Source organism: Pelodiscus sinensis, chromosome 5 (assembly GCF_049634645.1).
Source record: "Pelodiscus sinensis isolate JC-2024 chromosome 5, ASM4963464v1, whole genome shotgun sequence".
Taxonomy (NCBI): domain Eukaryota; kingdom Metazoa; phylum Chordata; order Testudines; family Trionychidae; genus Pelodiscus; species Pelodiscus sinensis.
The window spans coordinates 24,528,154-24,543,064 of NC_134715.1; the positions used below are offsets into that span (position 1 = coordinate 24,528,154).

General features: G+C 43.2%; 1 protein-coding gene across 4 annotated transcripts in view; it reads left to right on the top strand.

The window, feature by feature from the left end:
- Positions 1-14,911, top strand: part of BANK1 (B cell scaffold protein with ankyrin repeats 1) — a 425,960-nt gene that overhangs the window by 105,476 nt on the left and 305,573 nt on the right. For all 4 annotated transcript variants that reach the window (XR_012904054.1, XM_075929668.1, XM_075929667.1 and 1 more), the window contains exon 7: positions 8,493-8,610. Coding sequence is in view for 3 of the 4 variants with exons in the window: in XM_075929668.1 (XP_075785783.1) it covers positions 8,493-8,610 (118 nt within the window). In the remaining variant the exon portion in view is untranslated. The remainder of the gene's footprint in view (positions 1-8,492; positions 8,611-14,911) is intronic.

The following is a 14,911-nucleotide window of genomic DNA, read 5'->3' on the forward strand; positions in this document are numbered from 1 at the left end:
ATATTGTAGGGGAAACTCTAGCCAAACATTTCTCCAGAGCTCAGTTTTATTCTCCCACACCTCACTTCCCTCAGTCCTTTATTCTCAAGCTGAGGTGTCTGCTGAGAAATGCCGCTCCACGTCTCCCTGGTCTGCTGGGGGAGGGGGGTGGGGGCGCTAGCTTCGCGTCTCCCTGGTCTGCTGGGAGGGGGCGCTAGCTTCGCGTCTCCCTGGTCTGCTGGGGAGAAGCAGCTATTGCAAGGTTGCCTCACCCCGTTTGTAAGTAGGGATCCGATGTAAGTCGGATGCATGTAACCCGGGGACTGCCTGTACTACACTTGTAAAATTCAGCAACCACTTCAAGCTCTTCTATAAACCATTCCCACTTACTTATATCACAATCACAGCTTTTCTACGCTATGCAAACGTATACCTACCCCATTCAATACAGCTACACCTAGCCCAATGAATGCTGCTGCAATGTGTGCAGATAATTTCCAGCAGCTGTTGCCAACTGTAGGGAGACAGTCAAGGTTGCAGGAGTGTTTTCTGTAAGTCTGTATTTCCTGGTTTTCAAAAAGTTTTGAGCTATTGCTAGGTGACTCTCGCTCTGTGTTAACAAAGTGTGGCAACAAGATACGTTTTAAAGGCTTATTCTAAACAAGCCTTACAAAAAGATTCACATAAGGAAAACCAAAATGCAGTTTAGGAAGATAATTAGAATTCCAATCAAGTAACAAGACTCGTAGTAACTTTTATTTAACCAGTATAATTAAATCCTTTGAGACTAACATTTTATCTCCAAAGAAATCCTGGGGCAACAGCAGTTTATGTAACAATGAGATATAACATAAAACAAAATTAAAGTCAAATACAAATGCTTATGGCAATTATTGATCAAAGAAACAGCATTCTGTGATTTTAAAGAAAAGTTCAAGTTTCTTGTGAATGTTTACAATCTGAGATGCTTATTAAAGTCTTGTAATAAACACAAATTAGTCCTATAAGACATACCAAGTATGTCATGTTTGTATAATAATATATTTATGAGATTGTATCTTCTGTTGCTAACATTTCACATTATTTTGACATGATTTCATTAATGTCCACTAAAAAAATAGGAATAGAATGCTCAGTTCATTTTTTTACTTTTGGCCAAATCAGAACATAGTCGCCTGATATGAAGGTTTGAGTAACACCTTGGGTGTGTCTAGCCTACAGGATTTTTTCGAAAAGCCACTTTTTTCGAAAAAACTTCCCCTTCATCTAGACTTCCACCGCGTTCTTTTGAAATTAAATGGAAAGAACGCAGTTGGGTTTTTTTTACTGTGGTAAACCTCATTTTACAAGGAAGAATGCCTTTTTTCGAAAGTGCTCTTTTGAAAAAAGGTGTTCTTGAATGCAAACAGGGCTTTTTCGAAACGGAGTATCCAGACTGCCTGGGTGTTCTCTTTTGAAAAAGCGGATCACTTTTTCGAAAGAAGCAGTTGCAGTCTAGACGCTCTCTTTCGAAAGAGGCTTGTAGTCTAGACGTAACCTAAATGACTAAATCCAATTGATTTGATTCTTTAGGACGCGGACAATGGTGGGTACATCGTCTACAGTTTTAACCTCTCTAGTCCTGCACTCTCTGGTTCGGCAACATCTGTAGTCTGGAATGATTTTATTTAGCCAGTTGTCCACTTATCATGGGTGTGGCCAAGTTTCCCATCATCTCATAAAGTTTATTTACAGCCATCAGTCCTGGCGCTCAGTGTTCTGTGCTGTTATTTAACTCTACTTTACTCCTAAATGTCTTCTAAGAGCCCAGTAAGCAGTGGAAGTGTTGGTAATATAACTAGACAATATTTGCCTCCTTTGGTTCAACAAATTATCTGGTTTGGAACTGCTCAGGTCCTGAGTGTGCCAGGCTAGAGAGGGTCAACCTGTAATACAGATATTGATCTTTTTTTTTAGATTTTTTAATTTTAAGATTTCCTTTGGTTTCAGAGTGAAGATGGAAACTTGTTGCAGGTGCTTAATATTGATATTGTGATTGATAATAAGATTGACTTTGAATATCTAGACAGGTTTAGGGAATCTTCACATCAGACTATTTTTGGATAATATATTTAGCTTTTGAGACACTGGATATATCAAAAGATGTTTTTATCATGCACATTAAATATGATTCCAGATACATTATGTAAAGAAGCAGGGGAGGCAAATACAAATAATTAAATCCAGCTTGTCTATAAAAAGTCGTATGAAATAGATACAACATACGTGCTGCTATTTGTGTGATGAATCACAAAGCCTCACATGAAGTCTACCCATGAATCCATTTCCTAATTGATACTCATTTTAATAGTTGAACTTTATAAACAACTTCAACAGCTACCATGTTAAAATGTTTCCTGCTGTTCCTGCAACTTTGGACTCTCCACTCAAAATTATGGGTAACATTTTCAAAAGCACATATGTGATTTAGTAACCTCAATCCTATTTTCGAAAATGACTTAGGCTCATCAGTGCCTAAGTCTCATTGAAAGTCAATGACACATATAATATATTGTCTGATACGTAGGATATGTTGAAGGATAGTTCATTGGTATGAAAGCATGACTTATTTTAAGCTGCTAAAGTCAATGCGAAGTTTGCAAGTCTACCAGATAAGTATTAGCTGCACAAATTAAGAGTCCGGTTCTATTAATGCATGTTATTGAGTGCTGGCTGTGATTCAGAGAACATGTATGCCTTCATATTCAGGAAGTACTTAAGCACCTCCTTAACTTCAACCATGTGCTTAATTCTCATTGACTTCAATTTGATTGATGCACACACTTAAGTTAAATTATGTGCTTAAGTGTTTTCTTGAATGAGACCCAGTTACTAGGGGATTTCATATGGTAGTAAGCATTAAAGTCCAGATCCTTTAGTACTAATTGGTACACAGTACATGAAAGGGGTCTGTGTGCAAAAGTGTCTGGCCAAGAACTGCATTAACTCAAACTGGCCACAGGGATTGAGAGTGAGCAAAAGACTCTACATTGAATCCTTGCCATTGGAAGATGACTTTTATACCAGTTAGGCTAGCTTTGGAACCATATTCTGATAGCTGTGTAGTGCATATTGGCCTCATGATACTGTAGAAACGAGTCAGATCTTCAGACATATTTACAGACCCTAAGCAGCTTAACATAGAGGGTTGGGCATGATAGGATGAGTTTTTAAAATATCTTTCTAAAAACAAAACCATTATTAAATGTACAATCCCAGAAAGTTATGTAAAAGGACAAATTCTACACATGAACACGTGGAGCTCCATAGACGTCAATGAAGTGTTGCTATCTTGGTTTGTTTTTCTTCCTCTCAGTTGCTTTTGCAATACATTAATAATCATTTTTGCTATATTTTGGTTGAGTCTCCCATCTTTTGACTTTTATCAGAAGTTAACTGATACCTTAATTTCCATATAGAGAAATTAATTAGCCATAATTCAAAGTAGTAGCTTATAAATTAAATATATCGCTGTAGTTAAGTAGTTAAATGATTTTTATCCAATGTTGCATATGAGCTTTCCATTCTAAATCAGAAATCAGTGTCACTTTATGAGGGAAAAACCCAAAGAAAATGACAGAACTGTGTGGCTGTGTCACGTTACTGGATTTTGAGGGGAGCAGCCAGATCACGGATATATCCATGGGGGGGAAGTGTTGGCCCCAAAAGTGGTACAAAAAGTGGGCCATGTGAGGTGTCGAATAGAAGCTTACTTTCTTCAGATTCCATATATGCTATTCGTGTAATTGTATAATGTCGGTGTGTGAAGTTATAAGCATGTACTTTGTGTGGATACCAAATGTTTCTCTGTATGTGGTTGAACTATGGGCAAAGCAGCTCAGCCTACGGACATGCTAATGAGCAAGTCTCTATGGAACAATAGCCGTCTATAGGCCAAGGACACACCTCAAGAATGGTGACTGATACCTAGGGGCTACCAGCAGGGAACACAAGGATAGGCCACGGGCCAGGTGACCTGCTGCAGCCAAGAAGAGACCAGGAAGGAGGTATAAAGATGCCATGTGGCAGCCTCCATTTTGTCTTCAGATCTGCTCCTGACCCTAGATGCGGCCTCGCAGGAAATCACGAGCCGGGAAGAACTGTGGACCCATCCAGACATAGGCTGTACACCAATGACTTTTAAGCCAGCAGTTATAACATCTCTGCTGCGAGCCTGCATCGAGAACTGGGAGATTCGATGCATGTAATATATGGTACTTTAACAACCTTGCTCTCATGCTTTTCGTTCTTTCAGTAATAAACCTTTAGATTTTAGATTCTAAAGGATTGGCTCAGCGTGATCTTGTGGGTAAGGTCCAGAGTGTACATTGACCTGGGATCTGTGGCTGGTTTCTTGGAACCGGACACAACTTGTTTGGGGCTGGTGAGATTGGGCTCTAAGACCCCTCACCTGTGGGCAGGCCCAGAGCCATCTGGGCACAGATATTGCTGAGGTCTCAGAGGGGTTTTGCTCGTGAGGTTTCTGGCTGGCCAGGCAGGCAGCTGAAGCGCTCTGTGGGACTGGTTTGTGGCTTATTTGGGAAGGTCTCCAGTCTGGGGGCTGTAAGGAGCCCCAAATTTGAGCAATTCACCCTGAGCAGATGCCCTCAGCTGTGCCCAGACCCGGCTCGGTCTGTCACAGGCTTTCATGATAAAACATAGAGATCTCTCTGAACTACAGTACAGTGTTTTGTAGGATCCTTTCAGATCTGCAAAAAGTTTGCTGCTATTTAAGTTTTTGCTTTTTCCAAAGTGGATATCCTTGTGGCTGGCCTGTAGTCAATGTTTTCAGTTGTTGTTTTCATTTATTAGTGCATATTTTTATGTACGGTAGGGCATACTCAGAAACATTCCCTCAGTAAAAGATTCCTCAGCTGCCATGAGTCTGAGGGTATATCAGTAGTACAGTTAGAGGTGTGACTGCAGCACAGGCTGGCTACCTGTGCTAGCTTTAATCCAGGGTACGTCTACACTACAGCGCTAGTTCGAACTAACTTAGTTCGAATTAGTTAATTCGAACTAAGCTAGTTCGAACTAACGCATCTAGAACTAAAAACTAGTTCGAACTAGCGTTTTGCTAGTTCGAACTAGTAAGTCCACATTGAGTGGACTCTGAACAGGGCTTAATGATGGCCGGAAGCAGTGCCGGCAGGGCATAAAAGGAGGACTTAGAGCATGGAGATGCTGTCTCAGGCTAGCCGAGGGCTGCGCTTAAAGGGTCCCGACCCCCACCCCGGACACACAGTTCTAAGGGGTGCCCCGCTTGCAAAGAAGTTCTGGCTTGGAGTGCCCTGAGTGCCCACACTGGGCACATCACACCACTCGGCCATCAGCCCGGCTGCACTTGCCGCAGGCTGCCATCTGGGGAGAGGGGGCAATCGGGGGGCTGCAGGAGAGCTTCCACCCCCAGAAGCCCGCAGAGCCAGCCCAGTCCTCCCCATCGGGGGCTCGTACCCCATTCCTCCCTCATCTCCTTCCACTTACCCTTCCCTAGCCCCCCTTCTTATTGATGTACAAAATAAAGATAACGTTTCTTCCAACATTGACTCTGTCTTTATTGAAAAAAACTCGGGGAGACTGGGAAAAGGAGGTGGGAGAGGGGAAGAGAAAGGCTGGGAGAGGGGAGGGCAACTAACACGATCAGGGGTTGGGAACAGGTCCCAGATGAAGAAAGGCTACAGAGACTGGGACTGTTCAGCTTAGAAAAGAGGAGACGGAGGGGGGACAGGATAGAGGTCTCTAAAAGCAGGGGTTGGGTGGAGAGGGTGCATTCAGAAAAGTTCTTCCTGAGTTCCCATAAAGAAGGACTAGAGGACACCAAAGGAAAGGAATGGGTAGCAGGCTTCAAACTAGTAAGAGAAAGTTGTTCTTGACAAAGCAAATAGTCAACCTGTGGAACTCCTTGCTGCAGGAGGCTGTGAAGGCTAGAACTAGAACAGAGTTTAAAGGGAAGTGAGATACAGTGATGGAGGTTGGGTCCATGGAGTCCTATTAGCCAGGGGGTAGGAGTGGTGTCCCTGCCCAAAGTTTGTGGAAGGCTGGAGAGGGATGGCACGAGACAAATGGCTTGGTCATTGTCTTCGGTCCATCCCCTCCAGGGTCCCTAGGGTTGGCCGCTGTTGGCAGACAGGCTACTGGGCTAGATGGACCTTTGGTCTGACCCAGTACGGCCATTGTAAGCTCAGGGCTCAGTGTCGGGGGTCTCAGTGGACCCCCTTGATTTTCATGCACACCTGCTCCTGGGTGGCCAGGCTGGCAGCTCTCCTGCCCTAGCCGGCCACTTTCCTGTGCCTAGTGCGGAGATCGTGGACGAGGTCCACGATGTCCGCACTAGCCCAGGAAGGTGCCCGCCTCTTGCGGTCCAGGGCAAGCTCCCGGGAGCCGCCAGCCTGGTCCCGGCAAGAGGGGGTGGGCTGGGGGGCATCGGGTGGGTGGCTCTGTGCCGTACCAGGTGCAGGGTCTGCTAGCTGGGTGCTGGCAGGCTTGCACCTGGCACGGGCACCGTAGCCAGCCCGTGCCCCTTTAAGGGGTCCGGGGCCGGGAGGGGGGCATAGAGTTTCCCTGGTGTTGGCCAGAGTGGCCACCAGGGAAACCTGGGGAGGGCTAGCCTCCCACTAGTTCGAACTAAAGGGCTACACAGCCCTTAGTTCGAACTAGCTAGTTCGAACTAGGCGTTAGTCCTCGTAAAATGAGGTTTACCTAGTTCGAACTAAGCGCTCCGCTAGTTCGATTCAAATTCGAACTAGCGGAGCGCTAGTGTAGCACCTATTAAAGTTAGTTCGAACTAACGTCCGTTAGTTCGAACTAACTTTGTAGTGTAGACATACCCCCAGGGAGCATGCTAAAAATGGCAGCAAAACTGTGTCAGCACAGACTTTACGGAGGGTTATAGAAGCACCCTGAGGACCCTTGCCACGTACTCACCTTGCTAGCCTGCATTGAATCTTGTACTACACATCTTCACGGCTACTTTTAGCCATGCTAGCTAGATTAAAGGTAGCATGGGATTGCCACAATGACATCTCCAGCTGCAGGGTAGAGGTATCCTAATACATTTATAAAGTGATATCTGTATATGTAAATTAAACCCTTCAAAACCTTTTGTTATATTAAATATTATATAATATACTATAAGCCTCTTTGTTTGGAACACCTCTCTCAAAAATTATGTTAGAACAATAATAGTGGCAAGCCCTGCTCTGGAGTTAGATTGGATGGCAAGAACGTGAAAGGAACTTTTTGTGCAACTCACTCCAAAGGGCTTGCCACAGTTTCTCTGCAATTAAGATTACTCTCTTTGGTGCCTCAAAGGTGACAAGGAGGAAACACAGCTACGAGCCTGGCCATTCCACCTGCTTTCTTAGCCCACGGAAGTACTAGCTGCATTGGGGAAAAGCAGATTGCACTGTCTCCATTATGTGCCAGGTTTCCATGAGGCACTATTGCATCTTCAGCTATTTTGAGTATGGTGCAGAGATGGGACATTAGCTTAGAACATTGCAACTAATGTAACTTGGTTCCTGACAGTGCATTGTGAGTGCCTTCTGTAGCTAATAAATGTGCTAGTCAAATTGTTTTGCCATAACACCACTAATACTTCCCACACAGTTGCCCCTGATCCTCAGATATGTGTATAGGTAGCACCTCCCAAAACTGAATTCTCTGGTCCAGCAACATCCATGGTCTGGCAGGACCACAGATGCTCCTTGATCAGAAAACCCCGGTAGCCTAGTGGCAGAAGAGCAGTCCAGGAGGGGCTGGTTGAAGCAGTGGGATGGGGCAGAAGCTGGCAGCAGCCCTCAATAGCCTGTGTCACTGGGACCATGTTGGGGCAGCCCCTGCCGGTGCAGGAGTAGGCCAGCAACAGCCCATGGCAGCGCGGTCAGTCTGTGGAAGCGAGACCAAGACTGAGGCTGGTGGCAGCCCCCAGCAGCATGGGTCTGGAGCCCTGGACAGCCTGCGGAAGCTGGGCCAGAGCCTGTGGAGCAGGAGCCCACAGTCTCAGCAGTCTGCGGCAGAGGACCTAGGTCTGGGGCTGGAGAAAGCCCCAGCAGCCCACAACAGAGTGGGGCTGGAGCCTCGGACAGCTGGTGAAAGCAGGACCAGAACCACAGGCTGCTGCGGGGCTGGGGCCAGAGCCTGAGCCCTTGGCAGCCCGATCAGAGCTAGAGCCAGTCCCTAGCAGCTCATGGTAGTGGGGCTGGAGTCTGTGGCAGTGTGAGCTGCCGGACCCCAGCAGGCAATCCAGCTGGGGCAGCAGCAGCGGGATCCCTCCTTATTTTGGTCAAATTGTCTTGGTGGTCCTATGTCATCTTACTTTTTTTGTGGTCTTTCAAAAATGAACTAACCTTAATGACACTGAGCTTATGATTATTTTGTTTAAATTCTTTGATTCACCGCCACTCCAAGGACATGGTTAATAATACATAAGCTCTATGTGTACTGAATTTTTCTTGTATCTTTCTTCTAAACAGGCTTTCAAGTTTACTTCTGTGGAGAAACTTGACAGTACTCTGACCTTCTTATTGAAAAGCAAGGTGTCTGTGTCTGAATTCGGTGCTTTCCCGAATGAAGAGGATCATCAACAAGCTAGTGAGTATATTCTCTTATGCATTGATTTGTATCCTGCTATTGTAGCAATTGCCTATTTAAGACAAATTTTGGATGTTCATATAGGCACCATTAGTAAAATGCAAAATTCTTCATTAAGAGCACCAGTAATCAGGACATAGTTAAAATAGCTTACAAACATCTGTCACATTGTTGACACATACACTATGTCAAAAATTGTGCATGTTACTTGTGTTTGGTCATGGCTACAAGTTTAATTTCAAGCTGTGGCTATTGATAGGCAATAAGAGATGTACACCAATATTGAGGAGATGAGAGAGAGAGAGAGAGAGAGAGAGAGAGAGATTGAAATGAGATATATTTGCCCTACTTTGTAATAATCATTCTCCCACAATACAGATTTTAATTTAATTTTCTAATTATTGTTAGGATGTAATTGTTCAAAATGCAAAAAAGAGGATAGATGTGTTTGAATCTTAAAACTATCTATTGCATTAAGTATCTATACTCTGTTTAAGAAAAATAGTTTCCATTACTTTATGTAGTAGAAAGGTATTTCATAGAAAAGCATCCCAATTGGCCATAAAATAGAAATATGGACTCTTTTTAGCTGGTTCACTGGGATAGCAGCAGAAATTAATATTTAAAGTCAACCCACCAACAAGGGGAACTGGGGAGGGCAAAAGGAGCAGTTGCCCTGAGGTCCAGCGTTACAAAGGGGCCCAGGGTTTCTGGCTGCTGCTACTGCTATTGCAGCAATGACAGTGGCTGGAGCTCCAGACCCTTTAAATCACTGCCAGAACACTACACTGCATGCTTCATGCAACTCTGAGGGCTGGGGGGTGGGGGAGGTCTTGCCACACTCTGAGCATCATGGAGAATTGGCTATCCCTGGCCCCGCCCCTTCCAGGGGCAGAGAGCCAACATCTTCCACTTTGTCGAGGGGTTCACAAAGGCTGTCAGTTCCCCTGTTTAGAGACCAGATTCGAAGGCTTGGTTGAATTCATTTACATACTTTATGTTTCCAACACATTTGAAAGTATATTGCAAATATCTGATGGCTCTTCCTTAGTTGGGCTTCTAAAGTGTCATAGTGGGCATTTGCAAGATGTATGACAGACCTGAGTTTCTCCTGAAGCCTTGCTGCAAAGTTAGAAGCCCAGAAAATACAGATTTTCCCTGTCAGTTTTTATTGAGTATGAATTTGAGGCATCAAAAATATCCATAATGAATGAATATTTATTTGAGTTAGTTTCTTTCTTCTCATTTGGGTACATGGAGCAAGGTTTCAGGAGAAATATACTTATTACTTCAAAATACAAGATTGGAAATATTATTATTGTCATTGATATTTGTCATGTTGACTTATATTTTTCATAACCACAGTCTTGGTTACTCTTGGTTTCTATCCATAGAGTACATATTCACCTCTCTGCATAAGCCCAGCACAAGGCCTATTCATCACTTAAATTCCACTTACATTCTCAAAATAAGTCTTATGTGGGTTTGAGGTGCTGCATACCAATCTGTCAGCCTTATGCCCATCCTCTGGAGTGATGGTGTATAACTTTTATTGTATATGTCATGTATCGTACCTCTCCTTATTACTTCAGTGAGACAAAGTTTTGCCTAAGTAAAGTGTAAAGAATGTGCTTTGAATATAGACATTATTGCTCTTAACCTTCCTGCATTATGGGAGTGATAATGAGAAAAGAAAGTGGCTTTCATATCTACATTAACAAATCAGGAGTTAAACTTTTAGTGACCAAAACTGTTACCATCCCATAGCTGTTCATAGCCAATTGTGGACACACCAGAGCAGTTCTTTATGGCTATGCAGCTGTGAAATGTTTCAGAAATATTCCCTGTGCTTAGCTTCAGTATGACAAATCTGCAAGTTCAAGAACAGTTATTTTCCTTCTGAGGCTTTTGTGTGTTCAAATAATTACAGTACTTTGCTAGCATATACAACATAAAACCTCTTTTGTCCATTTTAATGAGTTAAATACGGTACAGTAGAACAATTCTTTACAGTAGAACATCTCTAATTTGAGCTAATAGGAAACCCATTCCAAATTACTGAATGTTTTGGATCAGCAATTAAGTGAACAATTGCCATTTAAAAAAAGTAAGCTAAGAAGCAAAGTACATTTTGTGATGCATTATCCTTATTCATTTATTTTGACAGGTGACGATTTAGTTTTTTATGATGATACTTCACAGTGTAACTTATTTTATAATTATAAAAAATTCTTATCAGAAGAGATCTCAATATGGCACTCTGTTAAATCTCTGAGAAGGGAGAGTGCAAACTCTGTACATATTAGTGAAATGCAGATTAGCATCTGCTCTATTTCATGTGGTATACAGATATGTTTACTACAGGTTGAACATCTCTAGTCCAGCACTGTTGGGACCTGACTGGTGCCAAACTAGAGAATTTGCCAAGCCACAGGAGGTCAATATTGTCTGTCAGTATTACCAACACTTCCACTGCTTACTGGGCTCTTAGAAGAGATTTAGGAGTAAATTGGAGCTAAATAACACAGAACACTGAAAGCCTGGACTTGTGGCTATAAACAAACTTTATGGGACTATAGGAAACTTGGCCAAATTAATGATAAGTGGGCATCCAGCTAATTAAAATCCTGCTGGACCATGGATGTTGCTGGACCAGAGAGTGCCAGGTTAGAGAGGTTCAATCTGTAGAAGATTTACTCAGTGTTGCTTGTGTCCTAAACTCAATTAATTTTTGGAGGGGAAGGGGCTTTGGAAAATAAAATGAAAATGTACTTGCTTCATTTAAATCATTGCTCTTAGGTGAGTTTGGGGATAAGGGTTTCAGCATGCAGGCTGCCCTGGGGAGAGACTAGCCCAGACTTCTCTCACCCCTGCACCTTGGGTTCAGGTGAGAAGCACCTCTCCATGGCTGATAAAGATCCAACAGGCACAGCTGGGGAAGGGGTGCATGTTCCCTGGCTGGGGCAGGTCCAGGTTTGTCTGCCCTCTGTGTTCCCCAGCCAAATTGAGTAATGCAGCAAACGCTCCATTTTCCTCTCATTAAAGGGCACATGGTAGATGGGAGGCTCCAGGCTGGGCAGTCCCGGATGTGGCAAGGGGAGGCACTGCCAGCTGGCCCCTTTCACCTACTTGGAGATTCTGTTTCTTTTCTGTACGGTTTTATGAGAAGCAATCCCATTCCAGGCATATCCCTGGCAAAACCAAACCCTGACCTTGGTTTAAGTTGTGAAAAGTGGAAGTTCGATACTGAATTTGGCGGTCCTAGCTCTTACCATTTAGGAGGAGTTCTTGGACAGATGGACAGACAGATAGACAAACTCTCTCAAATATGTAGTAGATAAAATATAACTAAACTAGCTCATGCAGTGCAAGATAAAATCTCTAGAACATTTTAGCTAGCCCATTGTTCTAAATCATCTGTATTATTACAGTACACCACTAATGGCGTAAGTAATTAGTCCTATTCCCACTTGCTTCAAAAGCATTTGAACACTGCAAAAATTCTAATTGTAGCATAATTTCTAGTGGTCTAAACAGTATTTAAGGTGGTGCAGAACCCTATATTTCCTATTCAGATGTGAGATGCCATTTAAGTGAAAGAAAAGATGTGTGTAACTGTAGCTACTGAGTACTGACATTAGCCACATGACATGATATATAAGGTTTAGTAACAGACCTCTTACCAACATTCATATGTATCACAAGACAGACCTCTTACCAACATTCTTATGTATCACATCCTTACTAAAGGTGGAGCTGAAATTCATGCCACCAAGAAAGTAGCTGGAGTCCTTCACTAAGGCTGTGTCTACACTGGGCCACTTATTCCGGAAAATCAGCCGCTTTTCCGGAATAAGCTGCGAGCTGTCTACACTGGCCCTTGAATTTCCGGAAAAGCAACGACGCTCTATTGTACAAAATCAGCCGCTATTCCGGAAAAACTATTCTGCTCCCGCTCGGGCATAAGTCCTTATTCCGGAACACTGTAGTCTTTTCCAGAAAAAAGCCCAGTAGTCTTTTCCGGAAAAAAGCCCTGATCGCGAAAGTGATGCTTGGGGCTCTTTTCCGGAAAGGCGCGTCTACATTTGCCACGGACGCTTTTCCAGAAAAAGGGCTTTTTGCCCTTGTAGACGCTCCTTTTCCGGAAATACTTATAACGAAAACTATTCTGTTTTAAGCATTTCTGGAAATTCATGCCAGTGTAGACACAGCCTAACAGAATTTATCTTCCTTTCTTCATTGATTTTTTGAGCCAGATGCCATGATACACTAAGGAAGGGGAAAATGTGGAAGAAGCTTATTAGCACCTCCATAGTTTAGATCACATGGAAATTTTTATTTAAAGTGCAAATAAAATCCTGTCATCCACACTTCATAATCAAATCAAATTGCTTTAACACAATAATTCTTCAATTTGTCTATAATTTTTTTATTGGTGAAAGATTCTGTAACCATGGCAGAAGTGAGCCTTTTTTTTTTTTTTTTTTTTTTTAAATTACCCTGGAGAGTCTAAGGTTTTTCTGGGCCCTTTACAGCTAAAACACCCACAGTCATTATAAACCGCAAAGTTCATACACATGTATATTTTCATAACATCTCACATATTAGTAAGGCAGTTTTCAAGTTACATTAAACACAAACTCCTCTTATTCATTATAAGCCAATGTAGATCCACAAATAGAGAAGCTGATGGAGTTGCCAGATACGCCAGCTCCATCTGTTCTCTCTTGTTGGCCAGCTTGCCTTCCTGACTCCCCAGCTATCTTCTGTGAATTCTGGATGTCATAGGATGGTGAGGAAGTGAGTCTGTGACCAGAAGGTAAAGAAGGATGATGTGATGACCGTGCATACTGCAAGGGGCACAGGGTAAAGAGAAGAAGCAGATCAGAGAGGAGCAATGTTCCAACAGGTTCCTTATAATTTGTTGGAGGGAAATACTGCATAATGTCAACATACCCCAGTCATCAACAGATGAATTGAACCTGGGTGCTTTGGAGCTTAGTACAGTAGCTTCTGTAGATAAGGTTAGAGAGCAGACTAATTTCTCTCTCTGTAATTGGTCTTGGGGCCACTAGATGGGACCCAGAAGATGTGTGGGTTACATACTTCTAGCTGAGGGGGCATGTGGCAAGCTTCACAGCTGAAATTCCGGATGATGCCTAACTTATAAAGCTGATGGATCTGGATCATTGGCAGGTGGGACTAAGTGTTGGACCTTAGGGGCTAAAGTCATGAGTCCTTACCCCATGAGTGACAAGCCAATAACTGGCTGGTCACTAAGGCTGTCTAGCAGACTCATTGGCTGTGTCTTCATTGGCACTCCTTTCCGGAAAAGGGATGCTAATGAGACACTTCAGAATTGCAAATGCTGCGGGGAATTTAAATATCCCCCACGGCATTTGCATGAACATGGCTGCCGCTTATTTCTGGCTCGGGGTTTTGCCGGAGAAAAGCGCCAGTCTAGATGGGATCTTGCGGAAAATAAGCCCTTTTCCGGAAGATCCCTTACTTTCAAGTAGGAATAAGGGATCTTCCGGAAAAGGGCTTATTTTCCGCAAGATCCCGTCTAGACTGGTGCTTTTCTCCGGCAAAACCCCGAGCCAGAAAAAAGCGGTAGCCATGTTCATGCAAATGCCGCGGGGGATATTTAAATTCCCCGCGGCATTTGCAATTCCAAAGTGTCTCATTAGCATCCCTTTTCTGGAAAGGGGTGCCAATGCAGACACAGCCATCATGTTTCCTGAAAGTGGTCTCAGTGCCATGAAATGGGTTGGCACACCACACCCTGGAGGTGTGTGGGGATTATATTATGAACCAAAGGAAATTTGTCAGAGTGTAGCTCCTCCATGACCCATCGTCCCAAGTTAGGCCCATTCCCATCTCAACCTTCCACCATCTGCAATCTCTGTTAAGATGTGAAATTTAAACTCATCCAGAGCATATGAAAGTTGAAGAATTAATCATGAGTTCTTTGCACCATGCTGAACTGTGTGTGTTCAAATAATTGCTGCACATGTGTTCATTTTCTCTCTGCTGACACAAAAGATGTAGGTTCACAAGGTCAACAGTAGTAATTATCTGTAATCATAATGTTGGGTTCTGGAAAAGGAATACATACTGCCCATTCAGTAAGTGACAACAGCAGGAAAAGAGGCACCCATGTATATTCTAGTTAATGAGTAAAATATATGTGTTGGTTTTGAATTGATAAGCTAAAAATAGGCATAAAGTGCATCTTTTTGAATTGTAAACATGGCCATATGGCTCACAAGCCTTTCAGGAACTTGGTTTTCCTGAAAAG